Below are 24,126 nucleotides of genomic sequence, written 5' to 3'. Positions count from 1 at the left end.
GAATCTGCTTCAAATTACATTAGGGTGGTAATCACGTGCCACGTTTGACGCTTCCTTCCGTCGTGTACTTGACCTTCCATCAAGGCTCGTACTTGATGTAGTTTGACACGTGCATTTGGTCCTGGCGCGAAGCGTTCCACCACACGTAGGGAAGGCTCCATCCGGCATACCTGTGGTCGTATTCCCTGAGCTGCGTGAGCCGGCATATCGAGGTGCTGCTCACCTCTGGTCGTGCAGCGCGTAGTAGCGCGCCATGCGCAGGTAGGCGAACCGCGTCCTCTTAGCCTTCAGTCTGCCCCACTGGTAGTAGTTGATAGGGCACGTTTTGAACCCGAAGGCCCTGATCAAGCGTTCCATGGCCTTGCTCTCCGCCGTGGGATCGAAGCTGGCCGCGTAGAAGCGGTGGTACGAGTTGCACAGCCAAACGACGTTGCGATCCTTCTCCATGATATCCAGCAGTACTCCGTTTGCGTAAATGCCCGTTTCGTGCCGAATGCGCAGCTTAGTCAAGTGCTCGGAAACCTGTTGATGAGATAAGTAGTGGGAAGTGGCTACTACCTTTTCCACGAACTTGGTCGTGCGGAACTTCTTGTACCCGCCATCAGCGCAAATCGCCTCGTTAAGAGAATCGATGGGTTTATCTGCGCGTGAAATTAAGCTCCCCTCAAAGCCCTGTACCTCCTAGGGTAGAGTAGCACGGCTCACTAAGGCACTTCAGATATGCCATCAAGGTCGTCAACTTCCTGCGCACTTTATACAGTATCATATGCTATCATACCGTTTGCTGCTAGCGGTCAGAGACGCGGCGCTGGTCGGAAGCTTCTCGGCAACGCTGCCAAACCATGTGCGTTTACATGATGGCAACTCACGTATGTAGAACGCCGCGAACGAACCAGAACGCGTCGGGATCGGCACTCCCTTGAATAAGCTTTGAGTAGCCTAACTTCACCAGCTGGTTGACGTCAATTTCGTCGTGGAACGTGAAGCGTATTTCGTTCCCGTCGTCGCTGCGCCGGCACAGCCGATTTTCCAGGGCCGAGCACAGTGGCGGCGATATTAATTCCAAGTGTGAAAGACTTCGGTATACGCTCAGCACAGTACCCCTTCCCATGCTTTCCACATCCGTCTGCGCCAGTATTGAGCACTTCCACGTGTAAACGGCCGTGTTGTGTTATCGGCTGCTACCTACCTCAACCTTGCGCACCAGCAGATTGACAACGGCGTGATCCCTGTAGTTCTGCGTTGCGTACGTGCGTAACAACAGCTCCGCTTCTTCCGTTGAGATTTCTGCACGCGTTTTGATTTGTGCTTCGCGTGCGCACCTTCGGAGCGCTCCAACAGCAGGTCGCCTATGGTGGCGAACAGAGGGTCGTGCAGTATCCGTAGCTCGTTGAAAATCACGCTGGTAGCTGCGAATCAAATGACTATAAGCGTCAGCTTCACCTACCTTTCACAGCATCCTTTAGGGCAGGCACCCGCGACGTGTCAACCTGGAATTCCCGGGTAGGCACCGATCGAGGCCTGTCATCAGCAGCGGTGCTGGTATCGGCATCCTTTGATACCGGCACCCTGCCGCGCCTTTTTTTCACCGGCTTGGCGTACGTTTTCACGAATGCGAGTCGCACATCCTCCGAGAGTGAAGACAGGAGGTCCAGATCCTGGAACTCCAGCTGCTTGCAAAGCTGGGAACACATGCGCCGCCCGTGCCACCACCCACCTGTAGAATCACGAGGTAGTCTTCGATGCTGAGCCCCTGCCCCTTGCCTCCCTCTCTGCCCCCTTCTGAGGCGAAGAATCCGCGCAGCCTGGACGCGTCAAATCCGCCGTCGACGAACTGCGAGAGCAGTCGCGCCGCGTTGTCGTGGGAAACGTGCTTAGAACAGGCGCCCGCCCGTTCTACTATATCTCTGTGGTACTGTGTCGACGTCACAAGCCCTCTGCTGGCCCCTGGAGGAGCCGGCAACCGGGCCGCGGAGCGGCGTGCCAGGGCGTGAGCGCCGCCGTTTTGCGCCACCGCGAGGCTGAAACAGCGGCCGAAGCGCCTCAAAAGCCACATTTTGCGATAGGTGTTGCCGCCGCAAGGCGCGCTGAGTGGTGTCTGCGTGGCTCTCAGGCTCTGCCGGCCGTCCGGTATTGGGGCCGCGTACGCTACTGCTGTAACATGTGCGAAAGTGTTCCGAGCCGGCGCTAGAAGGACGGCGCGTTGGTTAAATTGCGAGACGTAGACACGCAAATGTGCGTGTATATTGTGTCTTCCACTGTCTAATCTGCCGTTGCGGTGTCGTCGTCGTCGGGCGGTGTGGAAGACGGCGTGCACACATTGCGGCGTTCGGCTACACCTATTTTTCGATTTGGTAGGTCAGCACGTGCTCGCTGAACTGCACAGTTAGATTCGCCATACTTATTTCTGGGTGCCGCCATGTCCGCGTGACCCATAATCCCGCGGACAGACCACACTCGCATCGAAGCGCAATCGACTGGCCGTTAAATCGCGCCAGCACCCCGTTGTGAACCGCACCTTCCGTGTGCACCGACCTATTCGTCTGTCTTTGAGTTGATAATGGAGGTCTTCGACTTCGAGGACGTCATGCTCGTCCCCCGCAGGGGTGTGCTGGAGAGCCGCGCCATGGCCGACGTGTCCGCCCAGCTTGGGAAGCGCAGGTTCCGCATCCCGCTCATGGCTGCCAACATGCCCGCGATCATCGACGAGAACATCGCCATCGAGCTGGCGAAGCGCGACTACTTCTACGTCATGCACAGGTTCAACATCGACACCGTGGAGTTCGCCCGCCGGATGCGGGAGCTCGAGCTCTTCGTCTCCGTGTCCATCGGCGTGCAGCCGGACTCGTACAAGGTGGTTGAGGAGCTGAAGGCGGCGAACCTGGTGCCCGAGTACCTCACCATCGACGTGGCGCACGGGCACGTCGAGGCGATGCGCAAGATGATCGCCTTCGTGCGCAGCAACTTCGGGAGCGAGACGTTCATCATCGCGGGCAACGTGGCCACTGCGCAGGGCGTGCGCGACCTCGAGAGCTGGGGCGCTGACGCCACGAAGGTGGGCCTTGGTCCCGGTTACGTCTGCAGCACCTCGACGCGCACCGGCTTCGGCACCCGCGGCTGGCAGCTGTCCGCCATCCAAGAGTGCGCGCGCGCGGCTCGCAAGGTCATCATTGCCGACGGCGGGTGCCGCATGAGCGGCGACATCGTGAAGGCCATCCACATGGGCGCCGACTGGGTGATGTCCGGCTACTTCTACACCGGGTTCGTGCAGACCCCCGGTGAGACCCAGGTGAAGGACGGCATAAAGGTCAAGAGCTACTACGGCAACGCGTCGGCCGTGAACAAGCAGAGCGCCCACCGCGTGGAGGGCATCGAGGTGTTCGTGCCGTGCGGCGGCTCGCTCTACGAGAAGATGGTGGAGATCGAGCAGGACCTGCAGTCCGCCGTGTCGTTCGCCGGCGGCGTCTGCATCAACGACGTGCGCAACACCGAGCACGTCATCATCCCGAGGCGCAGGTAGAGACACGGTCTCTAGGCGCAACCGTGGGCAACTCCCATCCCAGTCGTCGTGACCAAGCCATCCAACCTGAAGTGACAGTGACAACTGGACGCCACCGTCGACCATAGGCCTGGAACAAAGGCACATCAGGATCCTTTTATTTCGAGAATGGACGCCAACGAACACGCATGCTCCGAAGAACGTCAGACGTCGTGCTTACATCAATATTTTACCCAGGGCCAGCGGCAAGGCACCCAGTGCGCTGCCGCTGGCTGGCCGGCCGGCCTGCCAAAAGGCGTAGCCGCTGAACGTTGATAAAGACGATTAATGCATGTAGCCTTCATTTCCCAGTGGCGTGTGCGGCAGACCAACGCATCAACTTTCGATAATCGTGAGCTGCGCCGCCGGTGAGCCTGGCGCCCCTGCGCTGTTGCCGCGGAGTAAACAGGCCGCGAAATCGGCCGAAAAGGCCCACTCAACGCGGTGTGTTGTAACACTAGATTTGTAAACGCCTGTATTTCGGCGTGGTGTTGGCTGCGGCGAGTGTACCACCACGCCGTCTGCGCCGAGCGGGGTGTAACGCGACACCACGCGGAAGGTGGGCTAGGCCGCGGCATCACTTCCCCTTCGATCCCTGTTATCCTCCGCTTCTGGTCGACTGTTTTCTCGTCACTGCAATCAATTGGCTTCCTAAAACCGACACTCCGGTGCTCAACAACGGTAGGTTGCCGCCCACGTAACGGATTCGTCCTGCCCGTGCCAGCTCTCCGCGATGCTGCGGCCGGCGCTAGCGAGCGAAATGTGTGACTAATTGGTACCGTATTTTAGGCGGGGTGCCGGCCGTTAACGCGCCTATGAATTTCGTATTTTCCCCAGGTGTCGGTGTATCATCGTTCGAGCGTGTGCCGCCTCGTTGATGCGTTTCTAATCGCGCGCAGATAATGGCGTCCACGGGTGCATCAAATACCGGCGCCGATGTGAAGGTGGAAGGCAACGAAAATGACCTGTCTAACTCCGACATCGTCACCAAGTATCGCACGGCATCCACCATCGCCAACGCCGCGCTTCAGAAGGTGATTGCGGCGATCAAAACCGGTTAGTCGCGCGCGATTGGATTCAGCGGTCAAAACGCGCAGGTGCTTCCGTGAAGTCGCTGTGCAAGCTGGGCGATGACACGCTGCTCCAGGAGACGGCTAAGATCTACAACAAGAAGGAGAACGGCCGCAAGGTAGGTGACCATCAGTGTCGGCGCCAACCCCCGCAGATCGAAAAGGGCATTGCCTTCCCCACCTGTATCGCCATTAACGAGCTGTGCGACTACTTCTCGCCCGTCGACGACGGCGCGTGCGTCGCGGACGGCGACATGGTGAAAATCACGCTCGGGTGCCACGTAGACGGCTACGTCGGCATCGTGTCGCACACCGTGTTCAACGGCGAGTCCGTGACCGGGAAGGCTGCCAATGTGCTCGCCGCGGCGTGGACCTGCTGCGAGGCCGCGCTGCGTGAGATGAAGGTCGGCAACTCCAGCCAGAAGGTCACGAAGGTGATCGAGCAGGTGGCGTCGGAGTTCAAATGCACGCCCCTGATGGGCTACGTGAACCACGAGATGAAGCGCCACGTGCTCGACGGGAGCCGTTACTTCCCCAGCAGCACCAGGATCGAGGAGAAGAGCGAGCCGTTCACCTTCGCGCTGAACGAGGCGTACGCGCTCAACGTGCTGGTGAGCACCGGCGAGGGCAAGCCGAAGGCCACCGAGCACAAGACGACGGTGTACCGCATGGACGTGCAGAACCGCTACACGCTGAAGACAACGCTGGGCAGGGCCTTTATATCCCAGGTCAACTCGCGTAAGTGCCCCGCTGTGCCCCCAAACACGAAACGCAGGCTTCCCCGTGTTCCCCTTCCACATCAGCTCCTTCGAGGACGAGCGCGTGCTGAAGGTGGGCCTGCCCGAGGCCGTGCGCCACAAGCTGGTGATGCCGTACGTCGTGGAGACTGAGAAGGCGGGTGAGCTGGTGGCTCACTTCCGCTTCGTGGTGCTGCTGCTCGCGGGCGGCACTAAGAAGATCAGCGGCGTGCCTTTCGCGCAGCAGGCTATCTGCAGCCCCGAGCACTCCGTGCAGGACGAGGCGCTCAAGAAGCTGCTTTCGGTAAGTGGTGTGCCGGCTGCTGAGTCATTCCGTGCAGATGGCCCTGAACCCGAAGGTCAGGAAGCCCAAGGCTGCGCAGGACGGCGAGGACGCTGCCGAGAAGGAGGCGGACAAGGCCGCGGCGTAGTCTGGACGAACGGAAAAGGCGCCTAAGCGGCCCGCACAGCAGCCGCTGGGCGCCTACGAGTATCCGACGATGTTGGAATCGGTCCACAAGCGCACACCACATGCCCGTAAACTGTTTATGTGTATATGCATTTGCCGCGGCTGGCGTATGAACGGGGTTTCCAGATCTGAGCGCTGAGGATGACGCCCGTGCGGCCCGACACGGCGGTCGCACATCCGGCCCTGGCGCCGCAGCCACAGCCAATATCGCCGTCTGACCCAACGCCCGAAACGTTCCGTCCAACAACCAGCGGCTCCGAGTGTTGGAGGTGGTCTGTCGTCGGCAGTCGCGCGGGGTTCATGTGCCGAGTGTGCGCCGCCGTGACACGGTGTATTCGGAGTTTGAACGCGCTGCCGGCATCGAGGCATGTGCTTCTAACGCCGCCACAACTTTATCGAAGCGTCGCGCAGAGCCGCGATGCGTATTTCTGCCTGAGTCTGGGATACACCTAATTCGTCGCGATGCATCACAAGGTCGCTTCCAGCAAGAAATCCTCGCTGAGGAGCTCCGTTTCCTCCGCTCAGGAGGGCGATCAGGCCTCGAATGTGCCGATGTGTTTCGCCCGCAACGGCGCGGATACCCCTTCCGAGGACCTGCAGTCACACACCGCCGGGCACGTCCCGCTGAACCCCGTGGAGAGCGGCACCTTTCAGACGATCTACGACGACACCAACGGTGCGCATGAGCAAGAGACCCGTGACGGCAGTGCCGGAAGCTGGCTGCAGCGCAAGATAGACAAGGCCAAGGGCATCCCCCAGTCGCTTCCCATGTACAAGAGCTACATCGAGCATGAGATAATCTCTAAAGACCCGAACGTTGTTCGCGGCCGCTCGTCGCGCCCGAGGCTCAACCGGCGCACGCGCCGTCTGTTGACGGTGCTGTTCTGCATCTTCGTGGCCGTGTGCGCCATCTACGGGTCCAACAGGCTGATTAACTGGGTTGAGGACCGTCGCCACTCGCGCAGCGACGACGCGACGATGCGCGAGGTGGAGGTGCTGCGGCTGAAGCAGACGATGGAGGCCATGCGCATCGAGATGAACAAGCTGAAGGAGGCTGCCTACGCGAACTCCGTGGCGATCAACGGCATCACCAACGGCGTCTTCCGCCTCCCCGGCAGCGACGACGCCGCGGCGAAGAAGATGAAATTCGGCAAGGGCAACTCGCCCATCATCCAGGGCCCCGCCGCGCAGAACTTCGACACGCGCCACTTCGCGAACGCGATGGGCGTGCAGGGCAGCGAGGCGGCCCCCGAGGTCGACCTGAACCCTATAAAGCACGAGGCGGACATCCGCTGAGCGTGCGCGTCCGAGAAAAACTCAGACATGAACTTAGGTCTAAGATACTGTACCGATACCCAGCAGGATGTACAGCTGCGCGCGCTGTCGCTCTGGGCCGAGCAGCGCTTCGAGTCGTCTGCGCGCTCGGGCGGCCGGGAACGGCGCCGGAAGGTCGTTTTCGACACGGTGTATTAATGTGTAACAGGTCCTGGAGAAGGAGTGCGCGGTATGGCGTGATAAGGTCCTCGTCGTCGCCCTGCTGGGCCGCCTCCGACTGCTGAATTCCTTGATTGACGGCGCCTTCTTCAAGGTCAGCCTCGCTGATGCCGCTTAACCCTACACAGGCGCTGGTCTTCTCCTATTTCGAGAACTTTTACTCCGGTCCGGCTGAGCCGCTGGCGATTTTCAAGCACATCCAGGAGCACTTCTCTGTTTGTCTAATGTCTCCACGACCTTAACCGACGCAGATTCTACCCGAATTGCGCACCGATACGACGCGAAATGGCCGCGGGAAGGTGCTGCTCAGATTACTAAGGTGAGCCGAGGCTTTAATGCACGCCGTGGTCACAACCGCCCAGGTGCCTCCACCTGCACAAGGGCAGCAGCGACACGCTCACGCTGGTGAGTCACGCACGCGCGTTATAACACTTAGCGCAGCTGTACGTCTGTGCATGTAGATGTTACGGCGTTTCCGCACGTTTAGTCGAGGCTGTGCACGGCCCGGCCAATGGCGTCCTGCTGCTCGCGGAGTCGTTCGACCCGGACAGCGGCTCGTGGAAGCGCGTCGACTTTTCGCGCCTCAAATACGGAGGCGTGGCTTACGATCCCACGAAAAGCGCCAAGCCGTGCAACCGCGAGAAGGCCGTGGAGTACGCCCCGTCCGAGAGCAGCGAATACGGCGGCCGCCTCTACGTCCAGCGCGACAACAAGCTGTTCGTGTACAAGCGGGAGCCCGACCTCCGCGTTGTGGCAATCCTTGTATCACGCAGCAGGCGCCCGTCGCAAGCGGTGCTGAACGTGTCGGAGTTCCGCTTCGAGGAGGAAGAGTTCAGGCAGCGGCTGGTCCGCGACAAGCAGAAGCCCGGCGCGAAGGACGCGCGCCAGGAGTTCCACTACGTTTTCGGCTGCAACAAATACGGGTGGCTGTCGGAGATAACGCCCAAATACGTGGAGAGGTGAGTTTGATCTAACATGCGGCACACTCCGGCAGGTACAACGACGTCTGTGTAAAGCGTGGCAAGGAGCTCCAGGCGTGGCTCGTGCAGACCATCGAACGCCTGAACGAACCGGTGAAAAGCGTCAGCGGTGCCGGCATAGTCTCCATGTTGGAGCGCGCCGAGTCGAAGTGGATGGAGACTCGTGTCAGCAACGACCCCCTGCCCGACTCCAAGGCCCGGCTGAAGAACCACCCGGTCTACGTCCTGGCGTCTCAGGTGAGCCACGTAGGCTGCGCGACGCAGTTCAAACGCACCACAGATAGGCAGCAACCACATCCTGAAGAAGGACGCGACGCCAATAGCGTTCCTGAAGGGCGAGGAGGTGTACCTGCGCTGCGACCTGGAGGCGCTCAAGACCCGTGGCGCCTGGCGTAAAGCCAACCGGCGCGTCTTGGATGACGTCCAGCCGATAACCACGCGCAAGACGTACAACCGCAACACGCGTATGCATGTGAACACGAGCCTGTTCAGCGAGAGCCAGACCGAGCTGATACCGCAGGAGGTGGCAACCGATGGCAGCATACCAACCACGGAATACGACAACGTCGACGTCACTGGTCAACGCTTTGTCCCTCAGGGTACCATATACCTCAGAACCAAGCGCCTGGACTTGCTGCTGAGGGCTGCGAATGCCCTGCAGCTCCACTACAAGCGTGCCTTCTCGTCCTACCAGAAGACCGACACCTTCAAGCCTGAAATCGACGGAATCGTCATACAAAAGGCCAATCTTCCAGCGCTGCTGCAGAAATACGAGGGTAATGCTCACCGGTCAACTGAACATCTTTTGCAGAGCTCGCCATGGAGGCTGCCACCAAGGCGCTGGAGGAGAAAAAGGAGTCGTATCGCAATTTCTGGCGCAGCGTGTTCAAGACCATGCTCGCGGATCCGCCGTCGGTGGCGCAGGAGCACCATAACAAGATTAGACGGGAGCTCAACGAGCACGTTACCCACTTCCTGAACCGGGTGGAACACCTCACCTGATGTCGGCGAAACTGCCACAGTATTGTATTTCTTACGGAAACCGTAGATTGAATTGTGAATTATATCGTATGTGGACGCGACAGAATCTTTGTTTGCGTGTGCCAGTGCCTGTGATTCCGTCTGCTATGGACGGTGGCGAGATCGCACGTGCCCAGCACCCATACAATCACTGCAAGCAACATGCGACCAGAATAACACACAACATAAAATCGGCTGCTATTAGCTGAGTGATGCGCTTTGCGCAAAATTAGATGCTTCAAGATGCACCAGGCCCGTGTTTCGGTCACCTTGACTCTGCGTTCGTAAAGGTCACAGTGAGTAGTGCGCGAAGAACTGCGATAGGCAAATGGTAAGCGCCTCCTCCGTCCGTATCGTGCGGGAGCGCTGGTTGTAGCAGAAGTTGACGTAGGCGTCAACGTCCGCCTGTGGGTTCTCCGTGATGCTCTCGAGTCCACTAACCGGCCCCAGCACCATGAGCATGTGCTGGAAGTTCGGCACGCGCACCTCTTTGGGGTACACGTCGCCGCGTTCGCTGGTGCCCATTTTGTAGTCGTACGTGCCGCTCTCGTTGAACGGGCAGCCTGCGAACACCGCTGCATAGTCCTCCGCCTCCCGTACAACGTAGCCCCAGTAGAGCCCTGTAACGTTTGAGTCAAAGCGGCGCCCCAAACGTACCTGCGGAGCTCTGCGGCTCGTCTGGCGGCACTATCTTGCCCGACAGCTCGGTGCCCGATGAAACTGAAGTGCCCGCCTTCTGCTCCTTCCAGCGCCGTTTGCACTCGCTCATGGAGCTTGTGTCCAGGAGGATTGTGACTCGCTGGTACACCTCCTCCTCGTCGGTGTCCTCCAGACTGAACCACTCCACGCCGTATATTTCCAGGAGCGCATCGGGGTTTGTGACCTTTATGCGGCCGAAAAGGCTGCACTCTGCGTACATGCTCAATGAGCTAGCATGCCTTGCCATGCCCTTGGGCTCTAACTTGACGACGCCCTCCCTGCAAAACGCTGATTACACACTGCAATACATTACTGAACCAACCTGTACGGCAGCCACTCGTTCGTCCGGAGGTGGTGCGGCGCGTCCAGCGGGTTCTGCAGGCCGGCGTGGCGCAGGTGATCCGTAATTGGGAACATGTATTTCCTCAGGTACTGCGGCGTCTCGAGGTATCGCATATTAAGAGCGAAGTACTCCTGCCATTCGACTCCTTCTGGTCCTGCCAGCGATTTTCGGGCGGTCGGTAACGAACACAACTAACCCAGGTCGTTGTAGAGCACCACCTCGTGGACGCCATAGATGGTGACGGCGCGAGCTATGTGGCCAATGACGTACGCCCGTAGCTCGTCGGTCAGGATGTTGTACACCAGCGATACTGGCAGCGCCACCGACACAGTCCGCTTGGTTGGCTTGCCTCGGAAAGGGACGCGCTGCGGTATCTCGCGCAGCAGCTGTATCATAGAAACATCGTTCGACCTCTTGGGAGCCGCCGCCGGTTCCGCCTGTGCCTGTGCAGCCTTGCTCTCTGCGTACGTGTGAGATTCCACGGAACATCGCCAACTTTTGCGAGCCTCCTTGGCCTCCGCCGTCCAGCGCTCTTTGACGCGCTTCTTGGAGCGCACGATGTTGAACGTCAGCTCGTCCTCCATCGTGCGGCTGTGATTACGATATGCGATAGTGCAGCCGGATATGCTGCGTGATGTGCAATGGCGGTGGCGGATTAGACAACGCGCCGGTGGAAGGCCGCACTCCAAGCTGATGCTTCGCAGCCGCTACTATTTTGCCGCCACAAACTTGCACAATGCACGGGTAACAAAAATTCAAGTTCGGCTGATATTATTTTGCCTCGACAGGCGCGACGGCCCTGAACCGCCGCCGTGGTTGGACTGCTGCTGCTGGCCCATACACTCCTACCAAATACGCAGTCCACTTCTAGCGGCGGCAATCGAAACCGGTTGCGGGCGTGGCTGCCAGGAAGTGATTGGCGGTAGCGTCGATGCTCAAGCCATCTCAAAGGGGTCCACCTCCGGGAAATCACCGACCGTCACCTGCTCGTACGGCCGGAAAATCCCGTAGCTGGGTCCCCTGGCAGTGAAGTAGCGCACTCCATCCACGCTGCCGTCGGTGTTGCCCATAGGCTCGTCCAACTCGATCCCTAAGGGGCGTTGATGGGTGGACCGTGCAACTTACCGATGAGGATGTCGCGCTTCACGTTGCCAACGAAGCGCACGACGCCGCGGAGGTCGGACGGGCTGATTGAGCACCTCGCGCCCAGCGGGTACTCCTGCCTCAACACCTCGATCGACTTGGTTGGCGCGTGCTCAGTGTCGGCGTCGCGGGCACGGCATTGTTCACGCATGCGGCTGATGAACTCCCTAAGCCCCTTCCCGCGCTGCGCGTACTCCTCCTCACTCATGCGATATGCTTCGAAGTTCGACTCGTCGCCGGTCTCTCGGCAGCGCTCCATCTGCTCCGCGTAGTGCCGGTGCAGCCGGGGGTTGGTCACCTTGAGCGGGCAGTCGGCAGCGCCACCGGCGTCGGGGGCCGGGGCCGAGGCGTGAGAGTGTTGGGCGGCCAGTATGTAGATCACGTAGCCGTCGTCCACGCCGTACTGGTGCAGCTCGCAGGAGTCGTTGTCCAGGTGGATCTGGGTGCGCTTCATGTCGCCGGGCCGGTAGGCGTATAGCGACATGCTGGCCGGGTGCGTGCCCGTGTTGCTGTACAGCTTTTCCTTCAGCGCGCCAACGGTCATGCAGTTGTCTATCCTGATTTCTGGCCATCGGCGGTCCGTGAGGACCGAGTGGTGGAGGTCCACCTTTATGATCCTGTGCCGGAATTCCATGTCGTGGAGCCGCTTCATTGAAGTGTCGGAGCTGGGGGAAACGCGGGGGCGAAGGAAGCTTAGGCTGCAGCACACCCAGGGGCGTGGCGATGTCGGAATCAGGCCTGGAGTCGGCGTTACACACTACCACCAAAGAGCTTTGATGGAGGTTTCGAATGCACACACTGCATAAAAAGCAATTAAAACCGGGTGTTATGCGATCTTTTTCACCACGCCCCGGGGCGAGGCGGTGGAACCGTCTCCTACATCCGCCTCTCCAGACCGCGGCGAAGGCTGCGGAGCTCTAGGCTGGGTACAGGGTGTAACACCCGAAGACGCTCGGCTGCGCTTTGGCTGGGCGATGGGACACCAAATCCGTGGCGGAAGGATCCCCAGTCGGCTTGGGCGCGGCCACGCTGCCGCTACCAGTGTCGGCGTCCAGAGCAGACTGCGACACCGGCACTACCACCTGCGGGATGTCCCAGTGCGGGTGGATCGCGCCACCGTACACGAACAGGCGCCTGGAAACGGTGTACAGCGACTCGTTCCCACCTACCTGTACCACAGCGGCCTCAGTTTGTTCCGCGGCAGCATGCGCTTCACGGCCATGTTGATCTGCGTCGGGTCAGGACTCTGGGGACGGAACCTACGATCATCGCGGGGTTGCGCGCCATCACGGTCTTGGCGGTGATTATCTTGGGTCCCTTCGGGTGCGCTGCGATCTGCTGTGTATTGGAGTGCGGCTGGCGTACCCTTTCGGTCGAACTTGTAGACCTTGGTGTCCCAGCTGTGGCCGTTCATCACCACGCGCACCGCGTTCACCACGATGACGTTGTCGCCGCTGACGCGCGTGGAGTCGTACGTCGGCAGGTGCTTGCCCTGCAGCAGCACTGCGATGTGCGACGCCACCCCTCCCACTGTCTGATGCGTTGTGAGCACTCGGCACCGGAGCAACCGGAACACGTATCGCCACCTACAGCCACCAGGGGCACTATAGGCCGATAGACACGCGCCCTTACGCTCGCTTACCTTCCCATCCGCGTCTATGACGTGCCAGTGGCCGGTGGGAGTGTCCATCACCGTCACTACGCCGAGGCTGCGGTGCGGCGTGGCCAGGGGCGACACTGTGGGCATGTTCTTCTTCAAAAACGGCGTCGAAACCCTGCGGTTGCGGTCAGATTATACGCCGCGTGTGACCGTACCATTGCACCTTCGCGAAGGGGTTCACCGGGCTCTCATGGAAGCCCTGGCGCAGCGACCGCGCCAGCAGCCAGGAGCAGAGTCGCATTGCTGCTCGTCAGCCGCCAACACAATCACACACTCGACTGAAACACTAAGTAGTGCATAATTAGCGGACTGCGGAGTCCGGAGGGCGCGTGTCACTTCAGCCGGAGGTACTTCACGCCGTTCACGATGTCGTAGGAGCCGACGGCCGACTTCTCCGCCGCCTTCTTCTTGGCGCTCTTGAGCGCCTCCTTGTTCTCCTTCTTCATGCGCGTGATCATCGCCTTGGCCTGCTTGACGGCGGCCTTGCGGGCGCGCTTTTCCTCCGCAGTCTCGTCGCGGCGCCGGGTGGTGACCACCTGCGGCAGCTCGATGTACTCGACGTCCGGCACCGCCTTTGCGCTGGGTTCCTCGGCGCCTTCAGGCCGCTCGCGAGTGCGTGCGCGCCTGACTACGCTGCTGAGTATGCGCTGAGGGTGGTTCGTGGCGTTGGTGTATTTGGTCAGCACGGTTTCGACATCCCTGCACAACGGTCAAACACGCAGCTGCGGCGTCGTACCACTGTTCCGATTCGTCCGAGGAGAGCTCGAACTCCACGGTATCGCCGCTTTCGCTGTCGTCCGGCTGCTGCACCAGCTGCAGGATGCGCTCGCTCAGTGCGCCGTCCGGATCCATGGCGTCCATGGTCTCCTTCTCCTCCGCCCTGGCGCCCCACGGGCCGCAGTTCACCATATCCAGCATCGAAGTGCGCATATTGGCTGCGCGCAAGGCATCCAGCTGCGCCTGGGCACTTTGCGCGAGTGACTCCGTGGGGTCGTACTCGGCGTCGAAGTCAGAGTCCTCGTCGTCGTCCTCGTCAGAGATGACAAACTCCTCGTCGGACAGAATCGGCTGGTCGCCGAACACGGGGGCAGGTGCGCTGTCGCCTTTGGGGATACCGAGATCCTCGAAGGTCACCCTGCGCAGCGGCTTGTATCCGCCCCAGAGCAGCTCGTTCTCGTCGATGAACGTGTCGGGGTCCTCGTTGTCCATGGCTTTAGCGACGAAATCGTCATCCATGTCCTCCGCTTCACTGCCGGACTCGTCGAGCGCCTTCAGCACCTCCGCCACTGCCATCGACGTGAATTGTTAAGCCGGTGGAACGTACGTTCAGGGTCGTCTGGCGTTTCCGGCGCAGTGTCGTTGAGCCCCGGGAAGTCGACGCTGCTGTTTAGTTCCGCTGCACTGTGTAAAAAACGGCTGCCGTATGCACCACCCACCCTTCACGATCGAGGCGGCGGCCTCCACACGAGGGGCCGGTATGAAGTTCTGCGGGTTGATGGTCGCCAGGTGCTGGCTGTAGTCGTAGCCATCCTTGGGGAAGTAGCAGTCGTCGTCCAGATCCTCGGCCTTGGGCTTTGCGGGCGCCGGCGCGTCCGCGAACTTGGCTGCGATGCGCTCGTACTCCTCGTGCGAGCCGTAAACCTCTGCGATGAGGGCGTCCTGGCAGCAGCTGACGGCAACAAACGTATCCGAAACCCACCTTCTGGGGACCGGTCAGGTTCTCGTGGATGCCGAAGTCCGCGGGGTTGATGAACGACAGAAACTCCTTCGGTATGGCGGTCTTGTCGCCCTTCTGAACATCGTTCGCGGCAGCTCCGGCAGAACGCACCTTGAGAGCGGCATTGGATGAGTTCTTCAAGACCAGCGTGCGCTGCCAGGGGTTGGAAGCCACGCGTGGGTCGGCGGAGGACGCCGAGACTAGCTTGAACGTGACGCGTTTGCGCGGCTTGCCCGAGGCGGCGCGGCCGCCTTCCATGGCGGTACGGCAGGCAACAAAGTCGTTAACCAAAAGTGTATTTGTGCTGATAAATTAATACCTTTGGGTATGAAACGTTAAAGTTTAGGTTTCGGCTTCCGGATATGGCCCCGCCCATGTCTAGTGCCCGTCACCGGCAGCGGCGCTACAAGCGCGGCCGCTGCCGCCCGTTTCCCGGCGCCACGGGCGCCTCAGACCATGCAGTGGCGCTCGTAGGCGTCAAAGTTTTCGAAGTGCTCCAAGTACCGCCGTGTCTGCGCGTGGTTAGTGCGTGCGATCGCGCCGTACCTCGGCGATGAAGAGGAAGAGCGCGTCCGTCCAGATGTCGCGGCTGCGGTCGACGGCCTTCAGGATGACGTCGTGGCTGCGTTCGCGGGTGTAGTGCTTCACGTAGAAGGAGGTGTAGTTGGTAGGGTGCCGGATGACGGTGCTTATGGCCAGGATGGCGGCGGAGCCCTGCGGGCGCCTGCCGGACCGGCAGTCCGCCTTCGAGCTCCAGTAGCACCAGCGCCACGCGCCGTCCACCAGCATGACCTTGTAGTAGCGCATCTCGGATGCGCACTCCTCCTTTGCGATAAGCGGGCCCTCGAGGGCGAACGAGAACAGGTGGAGCTTCTCGTGGTACAGCAGCAACCCGTCGCCGCTCAGCTGCGAGGCAGTCAGTTGCGCGAATGTGCGACCTACGTCGATTTCGACTTGCTTGCCCTCGTCACGGTAGTCCTGCATGCACAGCAGCGACTGCTGCAGGACCAGGCAGTCCACGACGCTCTTGTTCGCGTCGACTGCGACCATGTTAGGACGATGCAGCGGGACTCACTCCGGTGGAACGAAAGCTTGACGCGCCCGACTGCGCGGCTCTCCACGCGCAGGATGAACCTGATGCCCCGTGAAGCGGCCGGAGCGGCCCACATCAACCCACCACTTGCTCTTCGGGAGGCCCGCCGACAGGATGTCGCGATCGACGTCGAACTTCATCGTGGCTATGTGCTTCTTGGTCACCAGGTGCTTGCGGTAGAACGCGAGCTGCACCTCGCAGTCGCGCTGGCTGATGAACACGGAGCCGCGGCTGCCGACGCTCTCGATCATGCCATTGGGGTCGGTGGGCAGCGCTGGCGGCATTCGTGACTTGGGCCCACGGCAACGTACCTGTCATGGCAACCTTCTGATCGCCGACGATGAGCTCCACCACCGTCTGCTGGCGGACGAACGCCCCCTCGATGGCGCAGATCTCGACCAGCAGGTTGAAGGCGCGGTGCCTGTGGATGCCGCTGTAGTAGTACAGGGACGCTGCGGCATCGTTAACACATCGCGTAAACGGGCGCTGGTTCGCGTCCAAGGCTCAGCGCGGACGCATGCTCAGGTGTGTAGGCGTGACGGAGCCGCGCCTCCACACATTGCGCCAAATGCCGCGTTAGACACCAAATAGCTACACAATACGGCCCAGAAACCCACCGAGAGGCTCACAGTCGACGGATTTCTTGATTAACGAGCCAACGCAGCCGACGGAGTTGCAGACACACCGCTCGGCGGCGCGACAGCAGGCGCGGGTTATGGCCAGCGCAGCCCACCTCAGCATGTTCCAGAAGTGTAGACAATACACACGAAATTAACTGGCTGTATGGCGCCGCGCGACTGCGAGGTGCACCCGCTCACGCGACCCGGTACGACTGCAGCAGCTTAATCTGCCGGTGCATCGTGACCAGGAAGTCTTCGTAGTTCGCCTCGCCGCCGGCCTCGTCCTCGAGCATGAGCAGCTTGAGGAGGCGCCGGTAGCGCGAGCAGTAGGGTAGAATCTTGAGGTGCAGGAACTGGCCTCCCACGTGAAGGGCGCGCACGCGGCTGATGACGTCGAGCAGGTTGCGGCCGGTCTCGGTCTCGCTGGAGATGCTCAGGGTGTTCGCGGTGGTCTCGTTGAGCAGCAGGTCCTTGCCGAAGAGCTCCTGCAGCAGAGCCCAGCGCACGTGAGGCCCGAAGTAGAGCACCAGCTTATGGCCGTCGTCGATAAGGTACAGGCCATCGCTGTATATCTCCGTGGCCGACGAGGGCACCGCGAGGCACGCGAAGCCCCAGCCGCCCTCGGGCACCCCCTCGGCGTACTCGTCGTACACGCTGCGGTGCAGGCAGTAGCACCGGGTGTAGGAGTACTTGCTCTCCCCGGTGGGCGCCAGCAGCGTGCGCAGCATCTTCTGCAGGTAGTCGTAGACCAGCTCGCCGGGGTTGTACATCTTGAACAGAGCGTTGAGCGCCGCCGGGAGGTTCTGCAGGTTCTCGGGCAGGATAAGCTGGTTTTCGGGCGTGGAGGGCGCGCATAGCTGGCGGTAGCTGCACAGCATGGCAACCACCTCTTCCTTGATGGACTTCCTGGCGTCCGTGCCGGAGCGTATCATGTTGTACGCCATCTTGCGGGCGTAGTAGTTCACCAGGGTGTCGCAGCGGGCGCCCTTTATGATGGCGTTCACGCGCGTGGAGGCCTTCATGGACTGCGTGTGCACCCTCACAAGCTTGCGCCCGTCCACGCTGGAATTGTACATGCACGCGAACTGCACGAAGAGCCTTTCCCGATCGCGGATGAGGTCGTCCATGCCGAGCGCGAAGCATATGGCGGTGTCGGGGGAGAGCCTCGGCACTCGCAGGGTCGCCTTGTCGATGAACGCCCTGGTGTTGTGGAACGGGCAGTAACTCTCCTCCACCTCGATGGGCTTGCTGCAGCGCAGCTTCAACTCGCAGTTGTACGCATGCGGGAGGCTGAAGAGCCGCACCAGGTTCTTGACAATCTTCGGGGCGTCGGACACCGCCTCGAACGCCGGGAAGCTGCAGCCGATGCCGGCCGTCTGCTGGCTCACGTACTGCAGGCACACGTCTCCCGGCATGCGTTCGAAGGACGCGCAGAGGTACACGTCCACCGCGATGCCGCTTTCGTAGCACTGCTGTATGATCCCGTCGTAGAACATCTTGAGCGACTCCTCCATGCTGAAATCGGAGGAGACCGTGGGGTTGTGGCAGTAGCCCAGTCCCATCTCCGGCGGCTGCGAGTAGAAGATGCAGACCGTTCCCGGCGTGTTGGCTTCGGCCAACAGGGACACACCCACTGATAGCGCAAAATTACCGCACGACGACGAGGCGTTCGCTGGCACTTCGAGGCGTGAGATGCCGTCCAAATAACTATTGACGTCCTCCAGGTTGGTGCCATCGAACTCGATAAAGAGCTCGTCCGCGCAGCTGGGCGAAAAGTGGTCCCACACCTCGTAAACGACGTTCACCTGGAAGAAGCCACGGCGCCGCGAATACAAATGCACGACGGAGTCGAACGTGATGACGCAGAATTTGACGGGGGTGCGGCTGGCGGCGCACTCCTCGAACACCGATCGCATGCTTTGCAGCACGGCGTTGCGCAGGCCCATCTTGGCCGAGTTGGCCGTGGCATCCACGACAATCACGTAGGCGGGCTTGCGCACGATATCCTTCTTCCACTGGGGGGCCGACGGCACGCTGGCGGGGGTTTGCAGCACCGAGACGGCGGGAGCCCCCGCCGCGGCCTCGGAGGAGGGCTCGTCTGCCGCTCCGCCCAGGTGCTCGTGGTGCGGGTGGCCCGTGGGGCCCATCCCCTCGAACTGCTGACTCAGGTCCTTGACGTCGTAGGTCGAGTACACGACGTCTTTCTTGGGGGACATGGGGTTGTTCAGCAACGGGATCATCGAGGTGAGCTCGCTGGCGCGCGACAGCAGGGACGTCAGCTGCTTGGCTATGGTCACATCCTCCCCGAGGTCGCGCACGTAGTAGCGCAGCGGCGCCACGAAGTCGACGCTGCCGTGCATGATCGGCGCGACGCGGGCGTTGTCGAGGTCTCTGCCCTTCAGCGCGGTCAAAGCGTTGGACTCCGCCTCGCTGAGCATGAACCCGTTGTAGCAGAAGTTGCACAGGCGGTAGTTCAGCCTGTAGTCGTCCTCCATGGCGGGGTTGAAGTACGCCTGGCAGCGCGGGCAGCGGATCAGGTTCTGCTTCGACAGGCTCTCCTCGCCGATGGCGGACACCAGGTCCACCAGCGGCACCTTGCCGTCGACCTCCTCGGCGAACGGCTGCACGACGGCGGCCAGCGGGATCTTGATGCGGCCCAGCGTCTCGCCGAAGAGCGGAATCTCCCGGAGCGTCGTGCTCAGGAAGCGCTCCGAGCACACGCTGACGTCCGCCGCCTGCTGCCCCAGGAAGGACTTCATGGGCGAGATCTGGTCGACGCCGATCTCGTCATTCACCTCGGCGATGTTGCTCACGGGGCGCGGCAGCTTGGCGTAGTCCGTCTTCTTGGGCGTATGCGCCCCGTACGGGAAGACCACCTTCTCGAGCTCGCGGTCGATGTAGTAGCTTTCGGAGCCCGACCGCAGACGCGAGGCCATGCTGACATCGCTGGACGTCCTCCGCCTGGTCACCATCTCCGGCGGGTTCGCCTTCACGGGCTCGCCGCTGGGCGGGGCTACGGTGTTCTGGTCCTTGGCCGGCGGTGGAGGCGGCGCTGCAGGCTTGCGCACGTGGTGCTGGTGGTGGCCGGGGTGCTTCCCGACGCCACCCACCGCCGCGGTGGGCACGTCCTGCATGGCCACTCGCACGGACATCACCTCCGAGGTCGGGATCTTGCGAATCACTTGCGGGGGCTGCGGGTTATCGGACGCCCCGGGCGATTTGGCGTCGGCCGCGCCCATCGGAGGCGGCCCGTCAACTCTGGAGCCCTGGGGATTCATTCTAGCCGTCAAGTACGCTGGCAGTTTGCGGGGCAAGTGCGCATCTTACGACGATGCTAATCCGAGGCGATAATAGAGGCGGTCACCGGGCACGCAACCCCGTCCGCCGCAGAGTCTAAAATTCAGTGACACCGAACCTACCAATTCCGACGCAGGAGCGGCACCTCTCGACTCAGCATCCTGTAGGCGAGCGACCACGTCTAGGCAGCACACATCAACCGATGGTGACGCTGATGACCACGCGGGGACGGTGCCGACGACGCGCGTCTTGAAATGTAAGCGCGCAACGCTCGGACGCTGAGGAATGCGCGGGCTGCAGCTTTCGCGGGCACGTGGCGGCAACTACTGACCTACACGTAACGACGCGCCCAGTGTCGGCGAAAAAAAATCGAAAGCAGCTGCCTCAGTTGCGGTTTTGCACTGGTATTGCCGCGGAGCAATTTTCACCACAACGGCGCGGCGTGTTGTCGGAGGTGTGGGCGGCGCAGCGCGGCGGGCGCCCGCGGCGCCGCCCACCGGGGAGTGCAGCCGCCGTCCCACTTCCGTAGCAGCGGCTGGGCGAAGATGGTTTTACGTGCCGCTACAGACACCCGAGTACGTCCAGAATCGCCCGTGGAGGCGCCGAGGTGTATGTCTACAGGTGACGGCGTGCCGCGTCGCCCGCGGCTGACGTAGACGCCGGGCAGCGAGTCGGTGACGGTAGCGGCACAGGCAGCGTGGCCTGCGCACGGCCATGGCATCGCAACTAGCCCGCGTCGGCGAGGCCGAATCGGCGCCGCTATGGGTAAATCGCATCAGGACCCTCGGGCCGCAGGCCTCCGGGCGCCCCGCCAGGGAGCTGCTGGAGCAGTGGAAGGTCCACCCACACCTAGTACGCCTGCTAGAGGCGCACAACATCACGCAGCTGTTCGCAGGTGGGTGCCGAATCGCGCGACCACATCGCCTCAGTGCAGGAGAAAGTCATCCCCATGCTCTTGCGCGGTGATGCGCTCGATGGCCTCTCCGCCGCGGCGTCCGACCTCGTGATCACCGCGCCCACTGGGCAGGGCAAAACGCTGTGCTACCTGCTGCCGATCGTTAATAGCATAGTACAGACCAATAGTGAGTTCGCACCCGGTCTAGCGCCGCACAGCACGCAGGAGTGGGATTCGCCGCGATGGTGCTGGCTCCCACCAGGGAGCTGGTGAAACAGATCCACGACATATGCGCGTGGTTCGTCGACGACGACCCTGCGACGTACGACCTGAGGGGCGGGGAGCTGCTGAGGGTGCACTCCTGCCACGGGAACACGTCGTTCATCGAGGACCACACCTACCTGCTGGACAAGCGGCCGCAGATCGTCGTGTTCACGCCCGGGCGGTTCGTGGAGCACTACATGCACCGGGAAACGGCCTACGACAAGACGCTGGACTTCACGACGCTGAAGTGGATCATCATCGACGAGGTGGACCTGCTGCTGTCGCAGAGCTTCTACAACTGGACTGCGGCCGTCGTGGCCATATCGAAGCAGTGCCAAGTGCAGGACCGGAGTGCTTCGGATAACGTGTTTGCGCGGCACCGGCCGCAAAAAATTCGTACGTTTACTCCCGCCGCCCGCTGACCCCCCGCAGTTGTCTCGGCCACCATCCCCAGCAAGTCCGCGGAGATCGACCTGCTGCAGCTGCACAGGCCGCTCCTGCTGAAGGGCGCCGAGACGCTGTACAGCCTGCCCGCGAACCTCACGCAGAAGTTCGTGAAGACCACGAGGAGCAAGAAGGAGCTGGTGCTGGTCGCCCTGGTGTGCCGCCTGCTCAGCAGCGCGGTGCCCGGGGAGAAGACCATCGTGTTCTGCTCGTTTAAGGATACGGCTCACGCCACCGCGCGCACGCTCGAGGTTTTCTCGCTGTACACGTCAGTCCACTGTGGCGGCGCCACCAACACCTGCGCAGGCAGTCGAACCTCAAGATTCTGGAACTGAGCGCCAGGCAGTCGCAGAAGCAGCGTGAAAGCGTGCTGCAGCGCTTCCAGGGCAACGACACGATGTGCCTCGTGTGCTCCGACGTGGGCTCGCGCGGCATGAACTTCGCCAACACGCGCAACATCATCAACTACGACTTCCCCAAGTCGGTCACGACGTACGTCCACCGCATCGGGCGAACCGCACGGTAGGTGGCAGAGCGTGTGCGAGAGCGGCAATCTGCGCAGCGCCAACGACAGCGGCACCTCGTACGTCATCGTCTCCGGCAAGGACGACGAAAGGTTCAGCGAGTTCAAGGCCGAGCTCAGGCTGGCCGATGAGGACATCGAGCAGGTGTCCCCGAGCCAGCTTTGGGACGAGGAGCTCAAAGAGGTCCTGGAGCAGGTCAAGCCGATGGTGTCCAGGTGCCTGGAGCTGGAGGACTCCGGGAGCCTGGCGCACGACGCCCCGCTGCCGTCGACGTGGATGTCGCTCCTGCGGCCGGCGCCGGAAGAATCAACCTAGGCATATACAGCACTAAGCACGTTATTGTATGCGCATTACGTACGGGCGATGGCACAAAGGGCGTATGGCGCTACACATACCAGATGTGTGCCCGGAACCGGGTCGAATACTCACGCGCCGACTGGGTGCCGCAAGCACCATAACACAGGCGAGCGCGGGACCGTTGTGGCGGCCAGGCTGAACTGTGTAGATGTGGCGTTAACTAATTCGACATAAACGCTGTATACGGATGCACCCTGTCTAATCAAGCAGCGCAGTGGAATCCTGTGGCGCCTGCCTGTAACAGCCTGTTTGCGGAAGCTTCCCGCCATACCAAAGACTCTAGAGGATACAAGACAATTGCACATGTTCAGCAGCTGCAGTTGAGCACCCGGAATACGCTAAGATCGCAGGAATCCAACCCGGCACGGCGGACCACCCAAAGGGCACCGCCTTCTAAACCTGAATAGCCTTCAAAGGCGCCGAAAATGGTCACTCCGTACGTGCTAGCGCCATTGGTGGCGATGGCTTTGTCGACGGTTTCGGTAGGAGGATAGTTGCGCGCCGCATCCTAATCGCTCGCAGGCGGTACACGTGTCGCCGAAGACAGTGTGCAAGGCCATCACCTCGCCGGGCGTGACAAACAATTGCAAGTTCATGGAGGCTGCAAATGCGCTGAACAACAACCTCGGCAGGAAGCTGAGCGTTTCGAAGTCGTTCCGCCTCGGCGACCTCGACGTGACCTGCTCCCTGCGCAGCCCCGACGTTGACCCGCACAGCCGCTGCGGCACCCAGCTCGTGCCCATCAACGTGCAGCGCCATGAGCCGCTCGCGAGGATAGAAGACGCCAAGCTGGACCAGCTCGTCGACGAGTTCAAGCTCGAGGGGACCGTAGGTGGAAGGTGCCGCAAAAACATGCGTTGCAGCTGGTACTTGACGGAGCGAACACTTTGATGGGCAGCGTCTGCGTGGACATGCCGAAGGTGTGCCAGTACGCAGTGACCGCCCGCGGAAAGACGGTCAGTCAGGGCGTCCTGGACTTCGCCGACACGCTGCGGCGCTTGGACTTTGCGTATCAGCACGCGGACCTGGTGCTGCACGCCGCCCACAACAACCGCTCGCACGAGACCTCCGTGGAGCTTCTGAAACGGATGGAGGACATGTACATCCTGCAGGGCAAGTACGTCCACATCACCCCCAAGGTCGAGCTGGTGTTCCACCCGGGCCTGAGTCCGAAGTCGAACTTCGGCCTCGGCATTCAGCGCGGCAAGGACTCCATCACCCCCATATTCTACCCGATGGAAAAGTAGGTTCATGCCACCCCGGCGTTGACCCCGCGCAGGAAGGTCGAGGTCCTGGTCGAGAAGACCATCACCGACGGACTGAAGGCGGGGCTGTTCTGGAGCAAGGACAACCGACTCTACATCAACCTCAGCCTCAGCATGCCATGGGGGAAGAACGGGTGGCAAAACATCGCATTCAGGTTCGTATTCCCCGAGGTGGCCAAGTCGCACGTCCACATGTTGAACGAGGTCAAATTCTGACACTAACGAGACCTCCTCTTTGTAGCACGCAACAGACAGCGTTAAAACACCTAAAATGTCTCCATTTTGTGGCCGTCGTGGAAAATTGGCACCGTACCGATTTCCTGATTTCCGCATCGCGGTATGAGTAGCAGACCATTCGCGTGAATACGGAACCCAGATTCCAAAACAAAGCCACGAAGTAACAGCACTACTGTGTTACAGTCCCATTACAACTCCATCCGTGATACTTTACTTTTCTAACATTAAGGCACAAGTTAGGAGGGCACCGTTCTGCGGAT

At 61.1% G+C, this 24,126-nt stretch overlaps 13 protein-coding genes across 13 annotated transcripts; 6 read left to right on the top strand and 7 right to left on the bottom strand.

Moving 5' to 3' along the window:
* Positions 1-79: 79 nt before the first annotated feature.
* On the bottom strand, positions 80-2,056 carry BBBOND_0209180 (hypothetical protein, conserved; the record flags this gene model as incomplete). Its single annotated transcript, XM_012912496.1, has 9 exons — positions 80-185; positions 224-641; positions 679-743; positions 779-832; positions 894-1,126; positions 1,190-1,287; positions 1,323-1,409; positions 1,448-1,682; positions 1,718-2,056. The coding sequence occupies 9 exons, from the start codon at positions 2,054-2,056 to the stop codon at positions 80-82; spliced, it is 1,635 nt and encodes a 544-aa protein (XP_012767950.1).
* A 504-nt stretch (positions 2,057-2,560) lies between these two features.
* Positions 2,561-3,520, top strand: BBBOND_0209170 (GMP reductase, putative; the record flags this gene model as incomplete). The annotated part of the gene is made up of 1 exon (XM_012912495.1): positions 2,561-3,520. One exon carries the CDS (start codon positions 2,561-2,563, stop codon positions 3,518-3,520), a length of 960 nt encoding a protein of 319 aa, XP_012767949.1.
* Positions 3,521-4,440: 920 nt separating this feature from the next.
* On the top strand, positions 4,441-5,776 carry BBBOND_0209160 (proliferation-associated protein 2g4, putative; the record flags this gene model as incomplete). The annotated part of the gene is made up of 5 exons (XM_012912494.1): positions 4,441-4,594; positions 4,636-4,727; positions 4,764-5,346; positions 5,384-5,649; positions 5,687-5,776. The coding sequence occupies 5 exons, from the start codon at positions 4,441-4,443 to the stop codon at positions 5,774-5,776; spliced, it is 1,185 nt and encodes a 394-aa protein (XP_012767948.1).
* Positions 5,777-6,366: 590 nt separating this feature from the next.
* BBBOND_0209150 (hypothetical protein, conserved) lies at positions 6,367-7,110 on the top strand (the record flags this gene model as incomplete). Its single annotated transcript, XM_012912493.1, has 1 exon — positions 6,367-7,110. One exon carries the CDS (start codon positions 6,367-6,369, stop codon positions 7,108-7,110), a length of 744 nt encoding a protein of 247 aa, XP_012767947.1.
* A 305-nt stretch (positions 7,111-7,415) lies between these two features.
* On the top strand, positions 7,416-9,290 carry BBBOND_0209140 (DNA REPAIR XP-C / RAD4 domain containing protein,putative; the record flags this gene model as incomplete). The annotated part of the gene is made up of 7 exons (XM_012912492.1): positions 7,416-7,523; positions 7,560-7,627; positions 7,671-7,713; positions 7,750-8,267; positions 8,303-8,525; positions 8,569-9,064; positions 9,100-9,290. 7 exons carry the CDS (start codon positions 7,416-7,418, stop codon positions 9,288-9,290), a joined length of 1,647 nt encoding a protein of 548 aa, XP_012767946.1.
* Positions 9,291-9,599: 309 nt separating this feature from the next.
* Positions 9,600-10,934, bottom strand: BBBOND_0209130 (Uncharacterized protein C9orf114 homolog; the record flags this gene model as incomplete). Its single annotated transcript, XM_012912491.1, has 4 exons — positions 9,600-9,928; positions 9,966-10,285; positions 10,330-10,504; positions 10,547-10,934. The coding sequence occupies 4 exons, from the start codon at positions 10,932-10,934 to the stop codon at positions 9,600-9,602; spliced, it is 1,212 nt and encodes a 403-aa protein (XP_012767945.1).
* Positions 10,935-11,285: 351 nt separating this feature from the next.
* Positions 11,286-12,127, bottom strand: BBBOND_0209120 (tubulin-specific chaperone, putative; the record flags this gene model as incomplete). Its single annotated transcript, XM_012912490.1, has 2 exons — positions 11,286-11,440; positions 11,476-12,127. The coding sequence occupies 2 exons, from the start codon at positions 12,125-12,127 to the stop codon at positions 11,286-11,288; spliced, it is 807 nt and encodes a 268-aa protein (XP_012767944.1).
* Positions 12,128-12,410: 283 nt separating this feature from the next.
* Positions 12,411-13,394, bottom strand: BBBOND_0209110 (50S ribosomal protein L13 ,putative; the record flags this gene model as incomplete). Its single annotated transcript, XM_012912489.1, is given in 6 exon segments — positions 12,411-12,627; positions 12,663-12,739; positions 12,757-12,821; positions 12,859-13,027; positions 13,136-13,268; positions 13,309-13,394. 6 exon segments carry the CDS (start codon positions 13,392-13,394, stop codon positions 12,411-12,413), a joined length of 747 nt encoding a protein of 248 aa, XP_012767943.1.
* A 91-nt stretch (positions 13,395-13,485) lies between these two features.
* On the bottom strand, positions 13,486-15,128 carry BBBOND_0209100 (Protein LTV1 homolog; the record flags this gene model as incomplete). The annotated part of the gene is made up of 5 exons (XM_012912488.1): positions 13,486-13,852; positions 13,890-14,439; positions 14,478-14,549; positions 14,590-14,812; positions 14,853-15,128. The coding sequence occupies 5 exons, from the start codon at positions 15,126-15,128 to the stop codon at positions 13,486-13,488; spliced, it is 1,488 nt and encodes a 495-aa protein (XP_012767942.1).
* Positions 15,129-15,319: 191 nt separating this feature from the next.
* On the bottom strand, positions 15,320-16,704 carry BBBOND_0209090 (hypothetical protein, conserved; the record flags this gene model as incomplete). The annotated part of the gene is made up of 7 exons (XM_012912487.1): positions 15,320-15,382; positions 15,417-15,776; positions 15,813-15,910; positions 15,946-16,004; positions 16,048-16,237; positions 16,275-16,415; positions 16,581-16,704. The coding sequence occupies 7 exons, from the start codon at positions 16,702-16,704 to the stop codon at positions 15,320-15,322; spliced, it is 1,035 nt and encodes a 344-aa protein (XP_012767941.1).
* A 73-nt stretch (positions 16,705-16,777) lies between these two features.
* Positions 16,778-19,861, bottom strand: BBBOND_0209080 (Protein transport protein Sec24C; the record flags this gene model as incomplete). The annotated part of the gene is made up of 1 exon (XM_012912486.1): positions 16,778-19,861. The coding sequence occupies one exon, from the start codon at positions 19,859-19,861 to the stop codon at positions 16,778-16,780; it is 3,084 nt and encodes a 1,027-aa protein (XP_012767940.1).
* Positions 19,862-20,594: 733 nt separating this feature from the next.
* BBBOND_0209070 (DEAD/DEAH box helicase family protein, putative) lies at positions 20,595-22,322 on the top strand (the record flags this gene model as incomplete). The annotated part of the gene is made up of 6 exons (XM_012912485.1): positions 20,595-20,775; positions 20,810-20,962; positions 21,001-21,435; positions 21,472-21,751; positions 21,790-22,005; positions 22,046-22,322. 6 exons carry the CDS (start codon positions 20,595-20,597, stop codon positions 22,320-22,322), a joined length of 1,542 nt encoding a protein of 513 aa, XP_012767939.1.
* A 503-nt stretch (positions 22,323-22,825) lies between these two features.
* BBBOND_0209060 (membrane protein, putative) lies at positions 22,826-23,845 on the top strand (the record flags this gene model as incomplete). The annotated part of the gene is made up of 4 exons (XM_012912484.1): positions 22,826-22,846; positions 22,887-23,192; positions 23,228-23,607; positions 23,644-23,845. 4 exons carry the CDS (start codon positions 22,826-22,828, stop codon positions 23,843-23,845), a joined length of 909 nt encoding a protein of 302 aa, XP_012767938.1.
* Positions 23,846-24,126: the final 281 nt, after the last annotated feature.

Source organism: Babesia bigemina (genome assembly GCF_000981445.1).
Source record: "Babesia bigemina genome assembly Bbig001, chromosome : II".
Taxonomy (NCBI): domain Eukaryota; phylum Apicomplexa; class Aconoidasida; order Piroplasmida; family Babesiidae; genus Babesia; species Babesia bigemina.
This window is presented reverse-complemented; position numbering and strand designations above follow the sequence as displayed.